Below are 16,623 nucleotides of genomic sequence, written 5' to 3' on the forward strand. Positions count from 1 at the left end.
TTTTTTTTTTTTTTCTTTCTTTCCCACAGTGTTCTCACAGTCTGTTTCCAGGCTGTGAAGTTGCACAAACACTCACAAAATCTAAGCAAACACTTGGCGTCAAGGCCAGAATAGCCGCGTTTCCACTATCGGGCAAATTAGGGCATGCTAGTGCCCTAAAAAAAAATGTGGGCACAGTAAAAAATCTGTTAAAAGGCCCAATGGACAAAGCAGTGCCCAAAGAAATTACTTTCCATAATTTGGTGAACTTTCATAGACTGTGTGCTGGGACATCGTCCCGCTGCTAGTGGAGAGACTGCTCTGGACACCGTGGCAGTTACGGTGAGTTATCAATGCTAACCTATCTTGCTGTTTACATTTGATATAAACTCAATATTCTAGGTAACTAGATAACATGATACCTCAGCTTGAGCTTCCCTCTTACTTGTGAAATGGACAGGGTGTGTGACGTTGGCACTGCAGGGGCATATTAAGGTTGGGTTTTTGGGCAACGCTGCGGAGTTATTGGCCCAATGTTGGGAACGCAGATCGATTTTGATCTTGTGGCTAGAGGTCTGAGGCTATTGGCCCCAGCTGGCCAGTTGATAGCCCTGGCTCAATAGTGGAAAAGCAGCTAATGATAATATCAGTCTGTCTGTTGAGGGACTTATTGGAGACATTTGTACATAATGAAGTGGAATAGTTTAATTCTGTTGATTCCAGGGGCCTGGGTAGCTCAATGAGTATTGATGCTGACTACCACCCCTGGAGTTGCGAGTTCGAATCCAGGGTGTGCTGAGTGACTCCAGCCAGGTCTCCTAAGCAACCAAATTGGCCCGGTTGCTAGGGAGGGGGTAGAGTCACATGGGGTATCCTCCTCGTGGTTGTGATTAGTGGTTCTCACTCTCAATGGGGCGTGTGGTAATTTGTGCGTGGATTGCGGAGAGCAGCATGAGCCTCCACATGCTGGGAGTCTCCGGGGTGGCATGCACAACGAGTCACATGATAAGATGCGCGGATTGAGGCGAGTAACCGCGCCACCACGAGGACCTACTAAGTAGTGGGAATTGGGCATTCCAAATTGGGGAGAAAAGTCTGTTGATTCCAAGTATTGGTACCTAACAAATCCAGTTAAATATGACTCCTTTTTCCATCATCTGTTTGTGTACATGAACCTGCATTCTAATCTTTTTTTTTTTCTCTCAGGTACAGAGATGGCCCAGGGAACCCACTCAGGCACAACTATGAAGGCACTCTCAGAGACCTGCTGCAGTTTTTCAAGCCACGGCAGCCTAAGAAGCTCTACTATCAGCAGGTGAGAGGTCTTCCACTCTGCATTCCTTTAAAGGAATGTGAGTCCTTCGAAGTTAAGCTCAGGGCACCTGATTTATTCATGGTTTTGCTTGCTACAGCTCAAGATGAAGATCACAGACTTTGAGAACAGGAGGAGTTTCAAAGCTATATGGCTCAACAGTATGTTTCGAGAGGAGGTAAGAACATTCTGTGGCAGCTCCTAAGATATATATCAATTTGGTTTATATTTCATGGCCATTGTAAAATAGCTGTTACACGTACATCAGTTGAATTCAGGATTGATATGGCAAATTGCAATGTTGCCAATCATCCGTAGACCATCATACTCATTTATGTTTTTCATTGTTTTTGTTTGAGTCCCGCTATGTTTTTTCACATTACTTTTCTGTGATTCATCACTCTCATTTGTAAATAACATAAATAGGGATGTGCATGAGTACTCAGGTACTCTGACGTGGCAGCAATGATCGATCATGAAAACGATGGTCGATGGTGATCATGCATGATGTGACTTTTCACTCAATTAGAAATTCAGTGACAGTTACCTAACAACTAAACACAAACGCATCAAAGAGGGAGCTTATTTTTCATTTTGAGAGATGTTGTGGTTTTGATGGGTACATTTTCAGAAACGTCTCATACCAACCAAACTGATATGATGCTGCAATGCTCTCGTTAGGATAATCAAAAGAGTGTAATTAACTGTGTTTTGAACACCTGTCTCTGCAAAATGTTTGCTAAAAACTTTTTATCATTTAATGTAAGAACTTTGACTCGTTGATGGATATTATTTAATAAAAGTGAACGTTTGTCACTGACTTTAAACCTCCCTGCCCTGGGGGCCGAAATGTTTGCGTGACGTAACACACACTTGCATCTCAACGAAATGAGAGTTGAAGATATCCACACGAGTTTCCAAGTTAGAAGTCTGACAAAGTGTCATTCCGTTGCACTTTCCCCAGTTAAAAGGTGGAAATTCCGACTCTCCGAGTTGAATGAAATGCTTCATGAATCATCACAGCAACAACAATATGGAGCATCACGGCTTTCCCCACAGGAGCGAACACTTGGAGAGACACACACACACACCCACACACACCAGGCGTGTGGCAGTGGACGCACCACGCTGAAGCAGTGCATATACAGCAGGCAGGTGTTTCAAACAGTTAGAACAAGCACAGCTAAATGTAACGGAATGCAGCATCTTCAAAACTGAACTTCAACTTAACATGCATATTAAAAACACGATGGTTATGGCGTCTCCTGTTAAGCCAACGTCTATTTTTTAAAATCGTGGGTTCAGACAGTCACTAAAAAAACTGGTCTGCTCTTACTAAGATTACTACGGTAATCTGAGGGTAGAACAGACATACATGCGTTGTGCACATTCATTGAGTTGGGCAGCGAATTTTCACAGAATGACAAAATATGATGCATTATATTGTGATTATGCAATCTTTTGTACATTTTGTAACAGATTATTTTATAACAGCCTGTAAAAACGAATAGATGATGCACTGAAACAACAAGACGCAGTGTAGCAGCCAAAGATGTTTGTCAGACATATTATTATATATACAATTATGTACATGTCATTGCCCCTTGAGTACTCGACGATTAATTAGTCTGAGTACACGAGTAGACAAAATGACCAAAATGCCCATCCCTAAACATAAAGCAGTTTGGCCTGCTTTCCGCCACTCAGTACATCTAGAGTATAGCAAATTCTTGAGACAGTGATACACACACATACATATATGAGAGAGAGAGATGGATATTATTTCAGTGCAGATTAATTATATAAAAATATAACTTGTTAACTATGCAATTAATTATGTCTCTGGGCCATAATAAGGAATATTCTACCATCACAGCAATTTAAGCTTGAAGTACCACCTGTTTTTATTAGGGGGCAGTAAGTGAAACACCAGCTGTATAGACAACATGTAGCTGTACAGACAACAAACCACACTGGCTTGCTTGTCACTAGCAACAGCATTCTTGTTCAAACACAGCTCGGAGTGCAACTCTGAATACAGGAATCTCGAGAGGTGGTTTTCTAAGTTTCAAACTACATTAAACGATGCATTAACCTAAAACGCTGTTTATGATGTGACTCAACCAAAGAAAGACGCTTCAAAAGCGTCCATCTGACACGTGTACATTGATGCATCTTTTTTTAGATTTTTCCCCTTTTTCTCCCAATTTGGAATGCCCAATTCCCAATGTGCTTTTAAGTCCTCGTGGTCATGTAGTGATTCGCCTCAGTCCGGGTGGCGGAGGACGAATCCCACTCAGCTTATCCCAGTTGCCTCCGCATCTGAGACCGTCAACCCGTGCATCTTATCACATGGCTTGTTGAGCGCGTTGCCACGGAGACATAGCGCGTGTGGAGGTTTCACGCCATCCACCGCGGCAGCCATGCTCAACTCACCACGCACCACACCGAGAACGAACCACATTATAGCGACCACGAGGAGGTTACCCCATGTGACTCTACACTCCCTAGCAACTTGGCCAATTTGGTTGCTTAGGAGACCTGGCTAGAGTCACTCAGCATGCCCTGGGATTCGAACTAGGGAACTCCAGGGGTGATTGTCAGCGTCTTTACCACTGAGCTACCCAGGCCCCCCACATTGATGCAATGTTCAGTAATATTGAAATAAACAATATATTGCCTTCTAAAGCCACTTATGTTGTCTTATCAATGCAGTAATCATCTGACACAATGTATGCTTATGCATTTTGTTTAATCTTTATTCTATTTATAATTTTAATATAACTATATATAATTTAGTCATTATACACTCATGGAGCACTATATTAGGAACACTATGGTCGTAATAAAGTGCCTGACGTGGTCTTCTGCTGTTGTAGCCCATCCGCCTCATGGTTCGACATGTCGTCTTCGTCTAAGATGCTATTCTGCTCACTACAGTTTTACAGAGTGGTTATCAGTGTACCGTAGCTTTTCTGTCAGCTCGAACCTATGAGAGTGGTGGTGGCGTAGTGGACTAAAGCACCGAACTGGTAAGCAGAAGGTTGCTGGTTCGATCCCCACAGCCACCACCATTGTGTCCTTGAGCAAGACACTTAAATCCAGGTTGCTCCAGGGGGATTGTCCCTGTAAAAAATGGCACTGTAAGTGTCTGCCAAATGCATAAATGTAAATGAACCAGTCGGGCCATTCTCCGTTGACCTCTCTTCAACGAGGTGTTTCTGTCCGCAGAACTGCCGCTCACTGGAAGATGTTTGATTTTGGCACCATACCAAGTAAACTCTAGAGACTGTTGTGTTTGAAAATCCCAGGAGATCAGCAGTTACAGAAATACTCAAACCAGCCCATCTGACACCAACAATCATGCCACAGTTGAAATCACTTATCACATTTTTTCCCCATTCTGATGGTTAATTTGAACATTTACTGAAGCCCCTGACCTGTATTTGCAAGATTTTGTGCATTGCACTGGTGCCATATGATTGGCTGTTTAGATAATCGCATGAATAATTAGGTGTATAGGTGTTTGTAATAAAGTGCTCCGTGAGTGTATATTGAATTGTTGAGGGCCTTTCATAGCAAATATTTATATTATGATGCTTATTATGATCTGCATTTTCATTAGCCTCATCTACTGTCCTGAATACCTCTTCTCTTCCTCTCTCATCAGGAGATCACACTATACCCTGACAAACATGGCTGTGTTAGAGACCTTCTGGAAGAATGTAAAAAGGCGGTGGAGCTTTCTGACAAAGGATCAGAGAAGCTAAGGTGTTTTTTCTCAACTCAATAAGTCCTGAATAATGGGAAGCCTATATTGTTTCCTTTTATGTGCTAAAAGGTAGCCATGAGAATTTTTTAGTATTTCTGTTGCCTGTGAATTGTCCTAAAGAATACTAAAGGTTGAGTCAGAGAGAAAATGTTTTATTAGTCAGTCTTGCATTAGCAACTCACTGACACTACTGAAATCTAGCTGTCTACAATGAGTCACCCACTACAATGTTTGTCACTTTTGTCACAGTTTGTAAAATCTGCCTTACATTTTTCCTTTCTCTGCACTCTTCATAGGCTGTTAGAAATTGTCAGCTACAAAATTATTGGGGTTCACCAAGAAGATGAATTGCTAGAATGTTTATCTCCGGCAGCCAGTCGAACATTCAGAATAGAGGTAAGAGAGAACTGATAAGTGCAAGCCGGCCTCAAAGCCCCATCATTCACTGTGTTCAACAAAGGATCTGTTTCGGAGTAAAGCCTCTTAAGATGATTTAGCATCTGTGATTTACCTCCTTTGTGAATGCTGTTTGCTTAAAGAGTTTAATGTTTCATGGCAGGAAATCCCACTCGACCAGGTAGATTTGGACAAGGAGAATGAAATGCTGATTCCAGTTGCACATTTCCACAAGGAAGTCTTCGGGACATTCGGAATTCCCTTTTTGCTCAAGATCCGTCAGGTGTGTATTGATTTGAGTGCATGTGTAGGTGTACAGCTGTCATTAGTTCGGTTTGAATGTGGCAGTTGTAATGTGTTTGTTTTTGTTGTGGCAGGGGGAACCTTTCAGAGAAGTGATGAAGAGAATTCAGAGCATGCTTGACATTCAGGAGAAAGAGTTTGAGAAGGTAAGATGAGCTTTACAAATGAGTTTGAAGTCAAACAATGGATCTTGTAAGTTGTGTATAAATTTTGAAGCCGTATTGAATTGCATACTTAATAAAAACACAGCGGCTTCAAAATTCACGTTTAAGGTTTGAAAGTGTGTAATTTATGTTGTAGAACAATGTCTGTGTATTGTCAAGAAATGTTTAACACAGACCTTATTTTACAGTTTCAAAATCCCCCATTATACACTACCTGGCCAAAAAAAAAAAAAAGATGCATACTCTAATATTTCATTGGACCGCCTTTAGCTTTGATTACGCCGTGCATTTGTTTCGGCAATGTTTTGACAACCTTATGTAATGTCACAACGTTTATTTCCATCCAGAGTTGCATACATTTTTGGCCGAGATGTTGTAATGTTGACGGGAGAGTCGAACCACTCCATAAAGTCTTCTCCAGCACATCCCAAAGACTTTCAATGGGGTTAAGGTCAAGACTCTGTGGTGGCCAATTCATGTGTGAAAATGATTCCTTTGCTCCCTGAACCACTCTTTAACAATTTGAGCCCGATAAATCTTGGCATTGTTTTCCTGGAATATGCACGTGCCATCAGTGAAGAAAAAATCCATTGAAGAAAAAATCTATTGATGGGATAACCTAGTCATTCAGTACATTCAGGTAGTCAGCTGACTTCATTTTATTGCTGCATATCGTTGCTGAGCCTAGACCTGACCAATTGAAGCAACCCAAGATCATATCACTGCCTCCAGAGGCTTGTACAGTGGGCACTATGCATGACGGGTGCATTGCTTCATGCACTTCCCTTCTTACCCTGACGCGCCCATCGCTTTGGAATAGGGTAAATCTGGACTCATCCAACCACATGAGCTTTTTCCGTTGCTCCAGTCCAATCTTTATGATCCCTAGCAAATTGAAGTCATTTTTTCCGATTAGCCTCACTAACAAGTGGCTTTTTTGTGGTTTAGTCCCAATCCTGTAAATTCTCGTTGCATTGTGCGTGTGCAAACGCTCTTACTTTCATTATGCATAGCCGTGAGTTCTACTGTTGATTTTTTACGATGTGACTTCAAGCGTTTTAGTGATCTCCGATCACGATAATTCAAGAGATTTTTCTTCCACGGGATTAGTCTTCTGACCTGGTTGTATAAGAAATGAGATGCTACACACTGCATCAGTTAGGATTAGAAGAATTGTTGACAGCTGAAACTCAATCACTGCAATAATGATCCAGTCATAGGCTCTTAAGTATCTGCTTATTTAAATCCAAAGCGACTTTTTTTTTTTTTTTTTTTTTTGGCCAGGCAGTGTAAAAACCCATATGAAAATCCTGAGGGAACCCATGGCGAATTAGACTTCTGGGTTCCCCTACAAATGGAGTCATGGCTGAACATTTTTCTCTATTGTTCTAAATGAGCGAGCCATTATTAACATAATACACGCACATATTATCTCCATATAAGGGCTTCGTCAACCTTACCTGTCCTGACTCAAAACCAGTTGAAACAAAAACACTACTTATGTAGGTGTACATAATCAGCTGCACCTACACGTGATATAGAGATTAATCTAAAATAGAGAGATTAATTTAAAATAAGACTTGACAATTATATATTGATTTTTTTCGTACATGTGACTTGAATTTTTATTATTATTTTTTTTATCATAAATTTTGAAAACGTGTGATCTTATCGATTAACCATGATTTCTGTGTGAACATTCTGACAGGTTTTACACACAAATATATGCATACACACAGTTAGTGAATGAGACTGGAATCCCACGGTAATGGGAAAACCTAGAAATATCAGGCAATTTACACATTTTATTTTTCGGGCCTGGGAAGGTCGGGAAAATTAATAAAGTCAGTTTGCATTTTGTAGTTGGGCAATATCTTGTCGATTAAATAATTTAAGAGCAGAGCATGATTATAGCAAAATTTGGAAGCTGTAGTGATGTTTGATTTGTGAGCAAATCATTCTTTTGAATCGGTTCTTTGAATCGGTCAGAATGGTCTGAATGATTTGTTAATGAATTCATCTGAATTAAAGTTTTTTTTTTTTTTTTTTTTTAATATATAATTTTTTTTTTTTTTTTAAATAGTTATCAATTAGTCCTAAACAACTTTAATGGTCATGGAAAGTCATGGTTAAAAAGTGTAGGAACACTGACTATTGGTTCATATTGATTTAGATATTTTATTGTTTTTCCCCTTTTAGTTCAAGTTTGCAATAGTGATGATGGGCCGGCATCAGTATATCAATGAAGAAGACTATGAGGTGAATCTGAAAGACTTTGAGCCGCAGCCAGGTATTTTACCCGTCTTTTTACCTCTAAACTCTCTCCCTTTAACATCAGAGCAGGGGTGATATTCAATAATATGTGAAGTCATCTTTGGGCTAGCATTAACACATTGTTTACTCATTTCTCAGGAAACATGTCTCACCCGAGGCCTTGGTTAGGGCTCGACCACTTCAACAAAGCTCCAAAGAGAGGTCGCTACACGTACCTGGAAAAAGCAATCAAGATTCACAACTGACAAGCGCCACTCTAACCGACCATACTAAAGACTTTAACCAAACCTCTTGTGTGCACCACTTTTAACACCTGCTGTCTGGGTACACAGGCACCTTGTATGAAGTCTTCAGCAAATGGAGTGATTGCTGATGCTCCTGTTTTCCTTTTTGAGGCTGTTCGATTTGGCTTCTCTAACTATTGACTGCCTATTTGTCTGGAAGAATGAATTGGATTTTAACAAGGGGGGAACAGTATGTCCTAGACTTTGTTTTGATTTTGGTTTCTTTTTGTTTGTGTTTTTGTTGTTGTTTTTTTTTTTTTTTTTTATTTCGTTTTTAAAAGAATTGTTACGGCAAGAAAGCTGCTGCATTGTGAGGTGGAGGCGATAGGAAAAGGAGTTTTTTTTTTTTTTTTTTTTTTCATTTTTGCAGAAGATGAAAAGGATATCTCCATCCTTCTGCAAAAATCACTGCAAATGGCTGAGGCCTTTGTGAGTTGCCCCGACATGGTCGTCTCATTATCTGGTCCCTTAGTGCAACTAGTCAATTGTCATGTTTACACGATTCTTTCTCACTTAGTTTTGTTGGAGAAATTCAGTTTGTCTTCTTTGGAAAATCCTGTATAATAAAATTTAAAAGCCACAGCATCTGTTTTAAAAATAAATGAAAATTTAAATAAATTGTCTGAACTTCATCTTGCACGTTGGCACTTAATATCAAAGGTTTTACATTTCTCAACACTGTTAAATGTAATCTTTGGTTGGAGTTTGATTTGCATATCTCTTTAGGTTTCTCCCTGTCTTTCACTTTATTTTTCTCCCCATTCTTTTTTTTTTTTGTCCTTTTCTCAGCTCCTCTGTCAGTTGCTGTGGGATTATTCTGATTGGAAAGGAGGGAGAGGTCATGTGCAGATGGCTCCAGATTCATTGTAATGTTTGATGGCATGAGGCTGCAGACATATAGTAGACTGGTTCAGGACAGAGAAACCAGCATTAATGAACCAATACCAACTTTTTGTTTTCTTTAAGCGCAGAAGAAATGCTCCCTAGTGCATAGTTGGCTTTGTAAAAACCAGTAAAATTGTATATTTAAATAATGAACATGTAAAATTGAAAACACAAATTTGTTGGGTACAGATCAGTTCAGATGTTCATATTCATTGTGTGTAGTTTTATTTTGGATCCTCAGTTTCATTTGGTCTTTTTTTCCTAAACTAATTGCAACAGTTTGTCTCGTTTAAGTGCAGTACAAAGATGACCTGCAGATCACATTTCTTTTTGGATTTTTTTTTTTTCCAGTCCTAATTCCTCCGTGTAGCAGCAGTGTACAACAACTCTTCCTGTATATTGCCTTTTTGCTGGAAAATGTATGTTGAATAAAATTTTCTATAAAAGTTTACAGCCATGGTCTGTGGAGAATTGTGGCCTGTAACACTTAAATGAGAAAGCTCTGAAATTGTAATGCTGCTCTTGTGTCATATCAAAATTAAAGGGATAGTTCACCCTTTTACTCATTTTGTTCCAAACCCATAGGATTAGGGAGAATGACAGTCGCTATTCACGTTCATTATATGGGGGGGGAGGACATGAAAATGAAAGGTGACTGAGGCTGTCATTCTGTCAAACATCTTTTGCTTTCCACGGAAGATAGTCATACAGGTTACTCTCCCTCATGCCATCCCTCTTCTAAAAATCTTTGTGTTCAGCAGAAGAAAAAGTCATACACATCTAGGATGGCATGAAAGTGAGTAAATAATGTGAGAATTTTCATTTTGGGGTGAACTATCTCTAGATATATTTCAGTATGTATACAAACAATACTGGCTTCTAATTAAGGAATTGCACATAGTCTGTTTTTTTATTACATAACTGAGTAATGATCCTTAAGGCAAAAATATTTGGCTGTATGGAAGGTGAGCTTTGACTATTGAATTAAAGGTGCTCAGTGATTTATTTTTATTTTTTTTTCACAGAGAAGTTTTACTCAAAAAAAATTAATAGTACTTCTGAAAACTTGAAAGTCATGTACACCCAAATGAGATGTCTTTAGTCATATCTGTATCCCAATATAGCCAGTTTTATTTTACATGGGGGCAGACATGTCATATGATATAGCGAATATAGACCTTATTCACTTTTAACATGAAGGAAAGCGTGGCTCTCTCAACTTTAATGACATGCACATTATAAAGCTTTATAAAGCTCCTAGATCTCATTGTATTGTCGGACAGGGGGCTTGGTGTTGGGATGGTGGTTGTTGGTGTAGAAAGGCTAACTAAATTGTGCCCAAGACAAAAAATGACCAAAACGGCAGTTGCGAGTGGAGCCACGGCCAGCCCCTAGCTCCGCCCCTTCAAGGCAGACGCCATATTTATTTTTTTGCGATTGAAATCGAGGCTGTGATAGAAATACAGTCCGTTTAATGGGTTTTACTGTACTGTTAAATACTTTGTTGAACATTCAGCTGACAAAATATGAACAATATGCTATACTATAAATATTTCAGTGGTGGTAAAAAAAATAAAATAAATAAACACTGGCTGTGATTTGACATGACTGGACATTTTGATATGTCCATTTGAATGGACTGTATGTCTATTTCAATAAAAAAAAAATTAAATAAATCATAAACTACTCGTGTTAAAATGACTCATGTTGCCGTTACATAATGCAAAACTATCAATGGCCAGACCTGATATAGGCCTATATGTGTCATGGGTCATCTCGGGACATAAACCTTTAATCCAGTAGATGTGGTAATTATCAAAGACACTGCCTTATACAAAGAAAGTTACTTGTTTTGGTTATTGTCACAGAGGTGGACAGACACGTCAACCACTCTCAACCCCTAACCCTGAGGCCTTTATAGATAAATAGACAAATCTAGAAATAATCAAAACCCTGAGTATTTATATTCATTGAATGTAAAATGGGTTACAAGAAAGAAACTAAATCATGTGAACAGCAAATGGTTCTCAATTACAAATGTTGCAAAAGTTTTTACTAGATGACATCCCTGTTGGTCTGAAGTGTCCTTCATATTGTTTGCTGCTCCATGAGGTCAGTTGGTAAACAATGTGACCCCCTTAATCACACGTATCCATGAGAAAGAGAAGTAGTGTTGGAATCACGAACAGCATCGCTTCTTTTCAATATGAAGGATCTTATTGCATTTCGGGCATGTGTGATAGACGTCTTTGAAAAACTTGGCAAAGAATGGAATCAGACAGCAGAATAAAACAAACCTGGAAAAGGGAAGAAATTCACATTGATTTGGCTGGTATACACGTGGTTTGAATGTTTTGTTGGTTGTAAATTCAAACAGACACTTACCCACACAGGATGAGAAGTAAGCACATCAGCCAGGCGTAAACTCCCACTTTATAGGTGACATTGGTTACGACTTGCTGTTGGCAGGAAAAGCAGGTGGCCGTTCCTGGAGAGCGACCCAGCTCGTATGAATCGTAGCTGACGTATTTGTTATTGGCATCAGCTGACGGGGCCTGAACTACAAGAAAAAAGGTGTTTTAGGATCAATCAAGGTTTGTTTATTTATTTAATATTGAGGTCTTTTTTAACCATGGCATCCCATTGAGATTTACAATCATCTTGCAAATTAGGCCTATACCAGGCCGGCAATGTGAGAAGAATAGGTCATTAAAAGTCCCAGGGCACTTCTCGAAAAGAGTAGGGGTATAATGAAAATAGGGGATCTCTATTTAGTAATCAGTTGGCATTTCCAAACCAGGATGGACGTTTTTCAACTATCCAATAAAAGTAGGGAATCTCTATGTAATAGGCAAATCAAGTAAAGCGGTTGAAAAACATCCATCCCGGTTTGAAAACGCCCACTGATTGGGAAACGTCCATTTTTGTTTTGCAGAGACACCAGTCTCAGCAAGGCAGCAATGGCCAAATACAGTACAAGATGTCCATAAATACCCCATAAAATGAAAGTTGGAGTTCTGTGGCTTTTAGTCTATGTATATTATCTTTTAAGCCATCAATATGCTGCTATACTCCTAAAAGTTAACCTTTACAGTCTTTCTCTTCCTGTAAAACAGACAAAAATATTGATGACTCAACTTGCACTACACAGAGTTTTGTCCAATCAAATGCGCTTTAGAATGAGAATATCCCTCCCACTACACCACCTGCAACCTATATACTGGTAAGCATCAAATCATGGTTCATGGCTGTAATGTAACTAAAAGCTATTAGCTATTAAAAAAAAAAGAAAGAGTCCAAACTTCCTGTTTCAATGGGAACTACACTCACTGAGCACTTTATTAGGAACTCCTGTACACCTAATTATTCATGTGATTATTTAATCAGCCAATCATGTGGCAGCAGTGCAATGCATAAAATAATGCAGAATCGGGTCTGGAGCTTCAGTTAATGTAAACATCAACCACAAGAATGGGGGAAAAATGTGATCTGGTTACTCAGATAACCACTCTGTACAATTGTAGTGAGCAGAATAGCATCTCAGAATGCACAACATGTCGAAACTTGAGGTGGATGGGCTATGACAGCAGAAGACCTCATCTTTATAAGGGACCATAACGTTCCTAATAAAGTATTCAGTGAGTGTACGTGTCAACACAAGAATGAAAACTGCAATCTTCAATTTCATGGGGTCTTTAAAAAACATTGAAAAGCTCTTTACAATCAACAATTTTTCCCAGATAATTGCCAGGTAACAAACTCACCAGGTCTGGCTGATTCCGTTCGCATTTGCATGTCACCGATGGTGGAACTTTGTGCTGTGAACGGTGTGTGCACATGGTAGACCTTGACATTGTCACCCTTGTTCTCTACTGTTGATTCCAAGAGGAAAGATACAGATACTTATAAATATTTTTCCTCATAATTATTTCAAGATTACACATTTCCGTCAGTCATGCACACACGTTTTGGATTTCTTTAGTCTTAATCACTCAGTATCAACAGATGAGTCAGCGACTTACTTGGTATGATATAGAGAGGTGGGTCTCCGGTTCTGTCAGCATTCATTCTCTCTTTGGCTGGGATTAAACTGGTGGAAAAAGTAAAAATTAGATTGTATATTTACTCTGTCCAACATTTACCTTCTTTAAGTGTTTTCATTACCACTCAGTACCACTTTATTTGCATTTGACTGTTTTCATCTTTTTAAATGGAGTGATTAAAGCAAAAAATGTAACTATTCCTGTAAAAGGACTGTTTTTACAGCAATATCATGTTGTTCATGATTAATAATTGTGTAAGAGCTTTTCTCTGAAGTTGCATCTTCTTATATGACAGATTACCTTCTTATATGACGGATTTTTGGATTTCACTAGTTTACCCTGAGCCTCTCTAACCAAATAGGAGATCAACACACACATTTACAATAAATAGGTTGTTGACGCATAACATGTCCATTAACTTTTTTCTTTTTGCATGTTAGGTTAGAATGTTTATCAATAAGGGAAAGTGTATATCTAAGTTGCTGTGACTTGTTACCATTTTTCTTAATTACAAATATTTCATGTGGTCTTTCAATTTATAACGTTTACAAAAACTGCATTACACTGCAATATAATTGGCAAAATGCTGTTTAAAATAGATTTAGACAGAATATAGCATTTTATAGGGCAGTGGTGGCTCAGCGGTTAAGGCTCTGGGTTACTGATCAGAAGGTTGGGGGTTCAAGCCCCAGCACTGCCAAGATGCCACTGTTGGGCCCTTGAGCAAGGCCCTTGACCCTATCTGCTCCAGGGGCGCCGTATCATGGCTGACCCTGCACTCTGACCCCAGCTTAGATGGGATATGTGAAAAAAAAAGAATTTCACTGTATATGTGCAAATGTATAATGTGTGATAAATAAATATAATTATTAATTATTATGTATATTACAATGCATGATATGTCAACTTCCCAATTATTAAAAACCTACCCATACAAATATACAAGAACATAATCCCACTAAATTTATATCTTTAAGTGGAAATACATTATTGGTGTATGTTTTTTTGGGTGTGTATCAGTAGGAGGTGACCTGGAAACCTCAAAGAGTCCAAATACGTCAGCTATTTTACTCTATAATTGAGGCAAAGCACAGAGCGTCAAAAGGCTTGTCCATTCATTGCTCAGATGAGCTTTGTTCAAAGCATTCACTGTGCTGCTTTTTTTTTTAATTTAATGACGCATTATCACTCTTGTCATTTAGCCATCACAAAGCATAATATTTAAACAGAAAATAAGGCATCACAATGTTCAATTTACTTTAAGTAAATCACTGTATTAGAATAGGATTTGTTCTGATTACATGTAATGAGTACAGTAATAATTCTGCGATCTGACCACACAATTTCACAATAACTGCACAAGCCTCACTAACAATTAACACTGATTTCCCCCATCAGTATTTTCTAAAAGCTTGTACTGTCTTCTAATTAAATAACCATATTCCACAGCCACTCAATCTCTAACATTTAATGAATCACAAACTAAATAACATTCCTAAAACGAATCTTAAAGGAAACAAAAACACCAATAATAAACTATTAATTTGGTTTATTTAATTTTTATTGTGACCTACTCCTATATTATCATTAAGCTAAATGACGCACCTAAATCCAGAAGCACTTCAAAACTCCACACATTATAGTTTGTTGTAAAGAGAACACTCTTACCTGTACTGTTGTGGCTGTTGCTGTTGATTAGACTGAAACCAGTTTGTAAAGAGTTTCCAAGCTTTTCATAGTCACTGTGCTACTCCACCCCTTGCCTACTTAGAACGCATTAACATATTTTCTCATCTTGTATGAATGTCCTTGTGACAGAAAGAGGAAGAAGGCTGTATTTTCTCACATCTCATTCATTGAAATGCCTTGTTTTGTTGATAACAGGTATTGATGCGGTATATCAATGTAAACATTAACATACTACTGTACTTCTGATTGCACTAATAATGTGTTGATAAATGTTGTCTGATAATGCGTTTTGTTTTCACTTTTCACGCCTGGTATTTCCAATTGCTGAAAATCCACTGATTTACTGTGCTATAATGTGAAACTGGCCAGAGCAGACAGAAAAACTGTAATCAGTAAATCAAAGTTTACATTTTATTTAATGATTACTTCGCCTTAAAGGAATACTCCAGGTTCAATAGAAGTTAAGCTTACTCAACAGCATTTGTGGCATAATGTTGATTACCACCAAAATTAATATTGACTTTTCCCTCCTTTTGTTTAAAACAAAAGCAAAATTCCAGGTTACAGTGAGACACTTACAATGGAAGTGAATGGAGTCAATCCATAAATGTTAAAATACTCACTGTTTCAAAAGTACAGCCACAAGATGTAAACAATATGCGTTTTAACATGATTTGAGTGTGATAAAATGGCTCACTGTAAGTTATCCAATTTTACTGCTTTGTTACCATGACATCGTTATGCCGTAAACCCTATAATCCCACAAAAATGATGATTTAAAGTTAACAGTCACTGAAATTAATGATATAATAATATAATACGCTCACTAAACACTTTATAAGGAACACCTGTACACCTACTTATTCATGCAATTATCTAATCAGACAATTGTGTGGCAGCAGTGCAATGCATAAAATGATGCAGACACAGGTCAGGAGCTTCAGTTAATGTTCACATCAACCATCAGAATGGGGAAAAATGTGATCTCAGTGATTTCTACCGTGACATGATTGTTGGTGCCAGGATTTTCACACACAACAGTTTCTAGAGTTTACTCAGAATGGTGCCAAAAACAAAAAACATCCAGTGAGCGGCAGTTCTATGGATGGGAACGCCCTGTTGATGAGAGAGGTCAACGGAGAATGGCTAGACTTGTTCGAGCAGACAGAAAGACTACAGTAACTCAGATAACCACTCTGTACAATTGCAGTGAGCAGAATAGCATCTCAGAATGCACAACACGTCAAACCTTGTGGCGGATGGGCTACGACAGCAAAAGACCGCGTCAGGCACTTTATTTGGACCAAAGTGTTCCAATAAAGTGCTCAGTGAGTGTATATATAATGTTTTAAAAGAAGAATTAATGTAAGTGCTTTTATAAAATGGAAAGCTTTACACTGTTGCTTTTAACCCCTCCAAGAATTGGCCCCATTGTAAGAAAAGGATGGATGAATCAAACTGATTTTTTGTGGTAATCAACATTATGCCACAAATGCTGTCAATTGAGCTTAACTTGTATTCA

The 16,623-nt window shown here is 38.5% G+C and overlaps 2 protein-coding genes across 6 annotated transcripts in view; one reads left to right on the forward strand and one right to left on the reverse strand.

Moving 5' to 3' along the window:
* The window catches only part of LOC127451140 (ubiquitin carboxyl-terminal hydrolase 7-like), a 28,310-nt gene extending 18,442 nt beyond the window's left edge, over positions 1 to 9,868 (forward strand). For all 5 annotated transcript variants that reach the window (XM_051715595.1, XM_051715593.1, XM_051715594.1 and 2 more), the window contains exons 24-31: positions 1,186 to 1,294; positions 1,392 to 1,469; positions 4,962 to 5,062; positions 5,360 to 5,459; positions 5,623 to 5,742; positions 5,837 to 5,908; positions 8,126 to 8,216; positions 8,339 to 9,868. In XM_051715595.1, the coding sequence (XP_051571555.1) occupies positions 1,186 to 1,294; positions 1,392 to 1,469; positions 4,962 to 5,062; positions 5,360 to 5,459; positions 5,623 to 5,742; positions 5,837 to 5,908; positions 8,126 to 8,216; positions 8,339 to 8,445 (778 nt within the window). In that variant the 3' untranslated portion in view covers positions 8,446 to 9,868. The remainder of the gene's footprint in view (positions 1 to 1,185; positions 1,295 to 1,391; positions 1,470 to 4,961; positions 5,063 to 5,359; positions 5,460 to 5,622; positions 5,743 to 5,836; positions 5,909 to 8,125; positions 8,217 to 8,338) is intronic.
* A 608-nt stretch (positions 9,869 to 10,476) lies between these two features.
* Positions 10,477 to 15,107, reverse strand: LOC127451145 (lipopolysaccharide-induced tumor necrosis factor-alpha factor homolog). The gene is made up of 5 exons (XM_051715603.1): positions 15,081 to 15,107; positions 13,392 to 13,459; positions 13,134 to 13,241; positions 11,755 to 11,929; positions 10,477 to 11,666 (listed from the first exon to the last, which is right to left on the reverse strand). The coding sequence occupies exons 2-5, from the start codon at positions 13,435 to 13,437 to the stop codon at positions 11,549 to 11,551; spliced, it is 447 nt and encodes a 148-aa protein (XP_051571563.1). The 5' UTR covers positions 13,438 to 13,459; positions 15,081 to 15,107; the 3' UTR covers positions 10,477 to 11,548.
* Positions 15,108 to 16,623: the final 1,516 nt, after the last annotated feature.

The sequence above is a fragment of the Myxocyprinus asiaticus genome, chromosome 14, assembly GCF_019703515.2.
Source record: "Myxocyprinus asiaticus isolate MX2 ecotype Aquarium Trade chromosome 14, UBuf_Myxa_2, whole genome shotgun sequence".
Classification (NCBI taxonomy): domain Eukaryota; kingdom Metazoa; phylum Chordata; class Actinopteri; order Cypriniformes; family Catostomidae; genus Myxocyprinus; species Myxocyprinus asiaticus.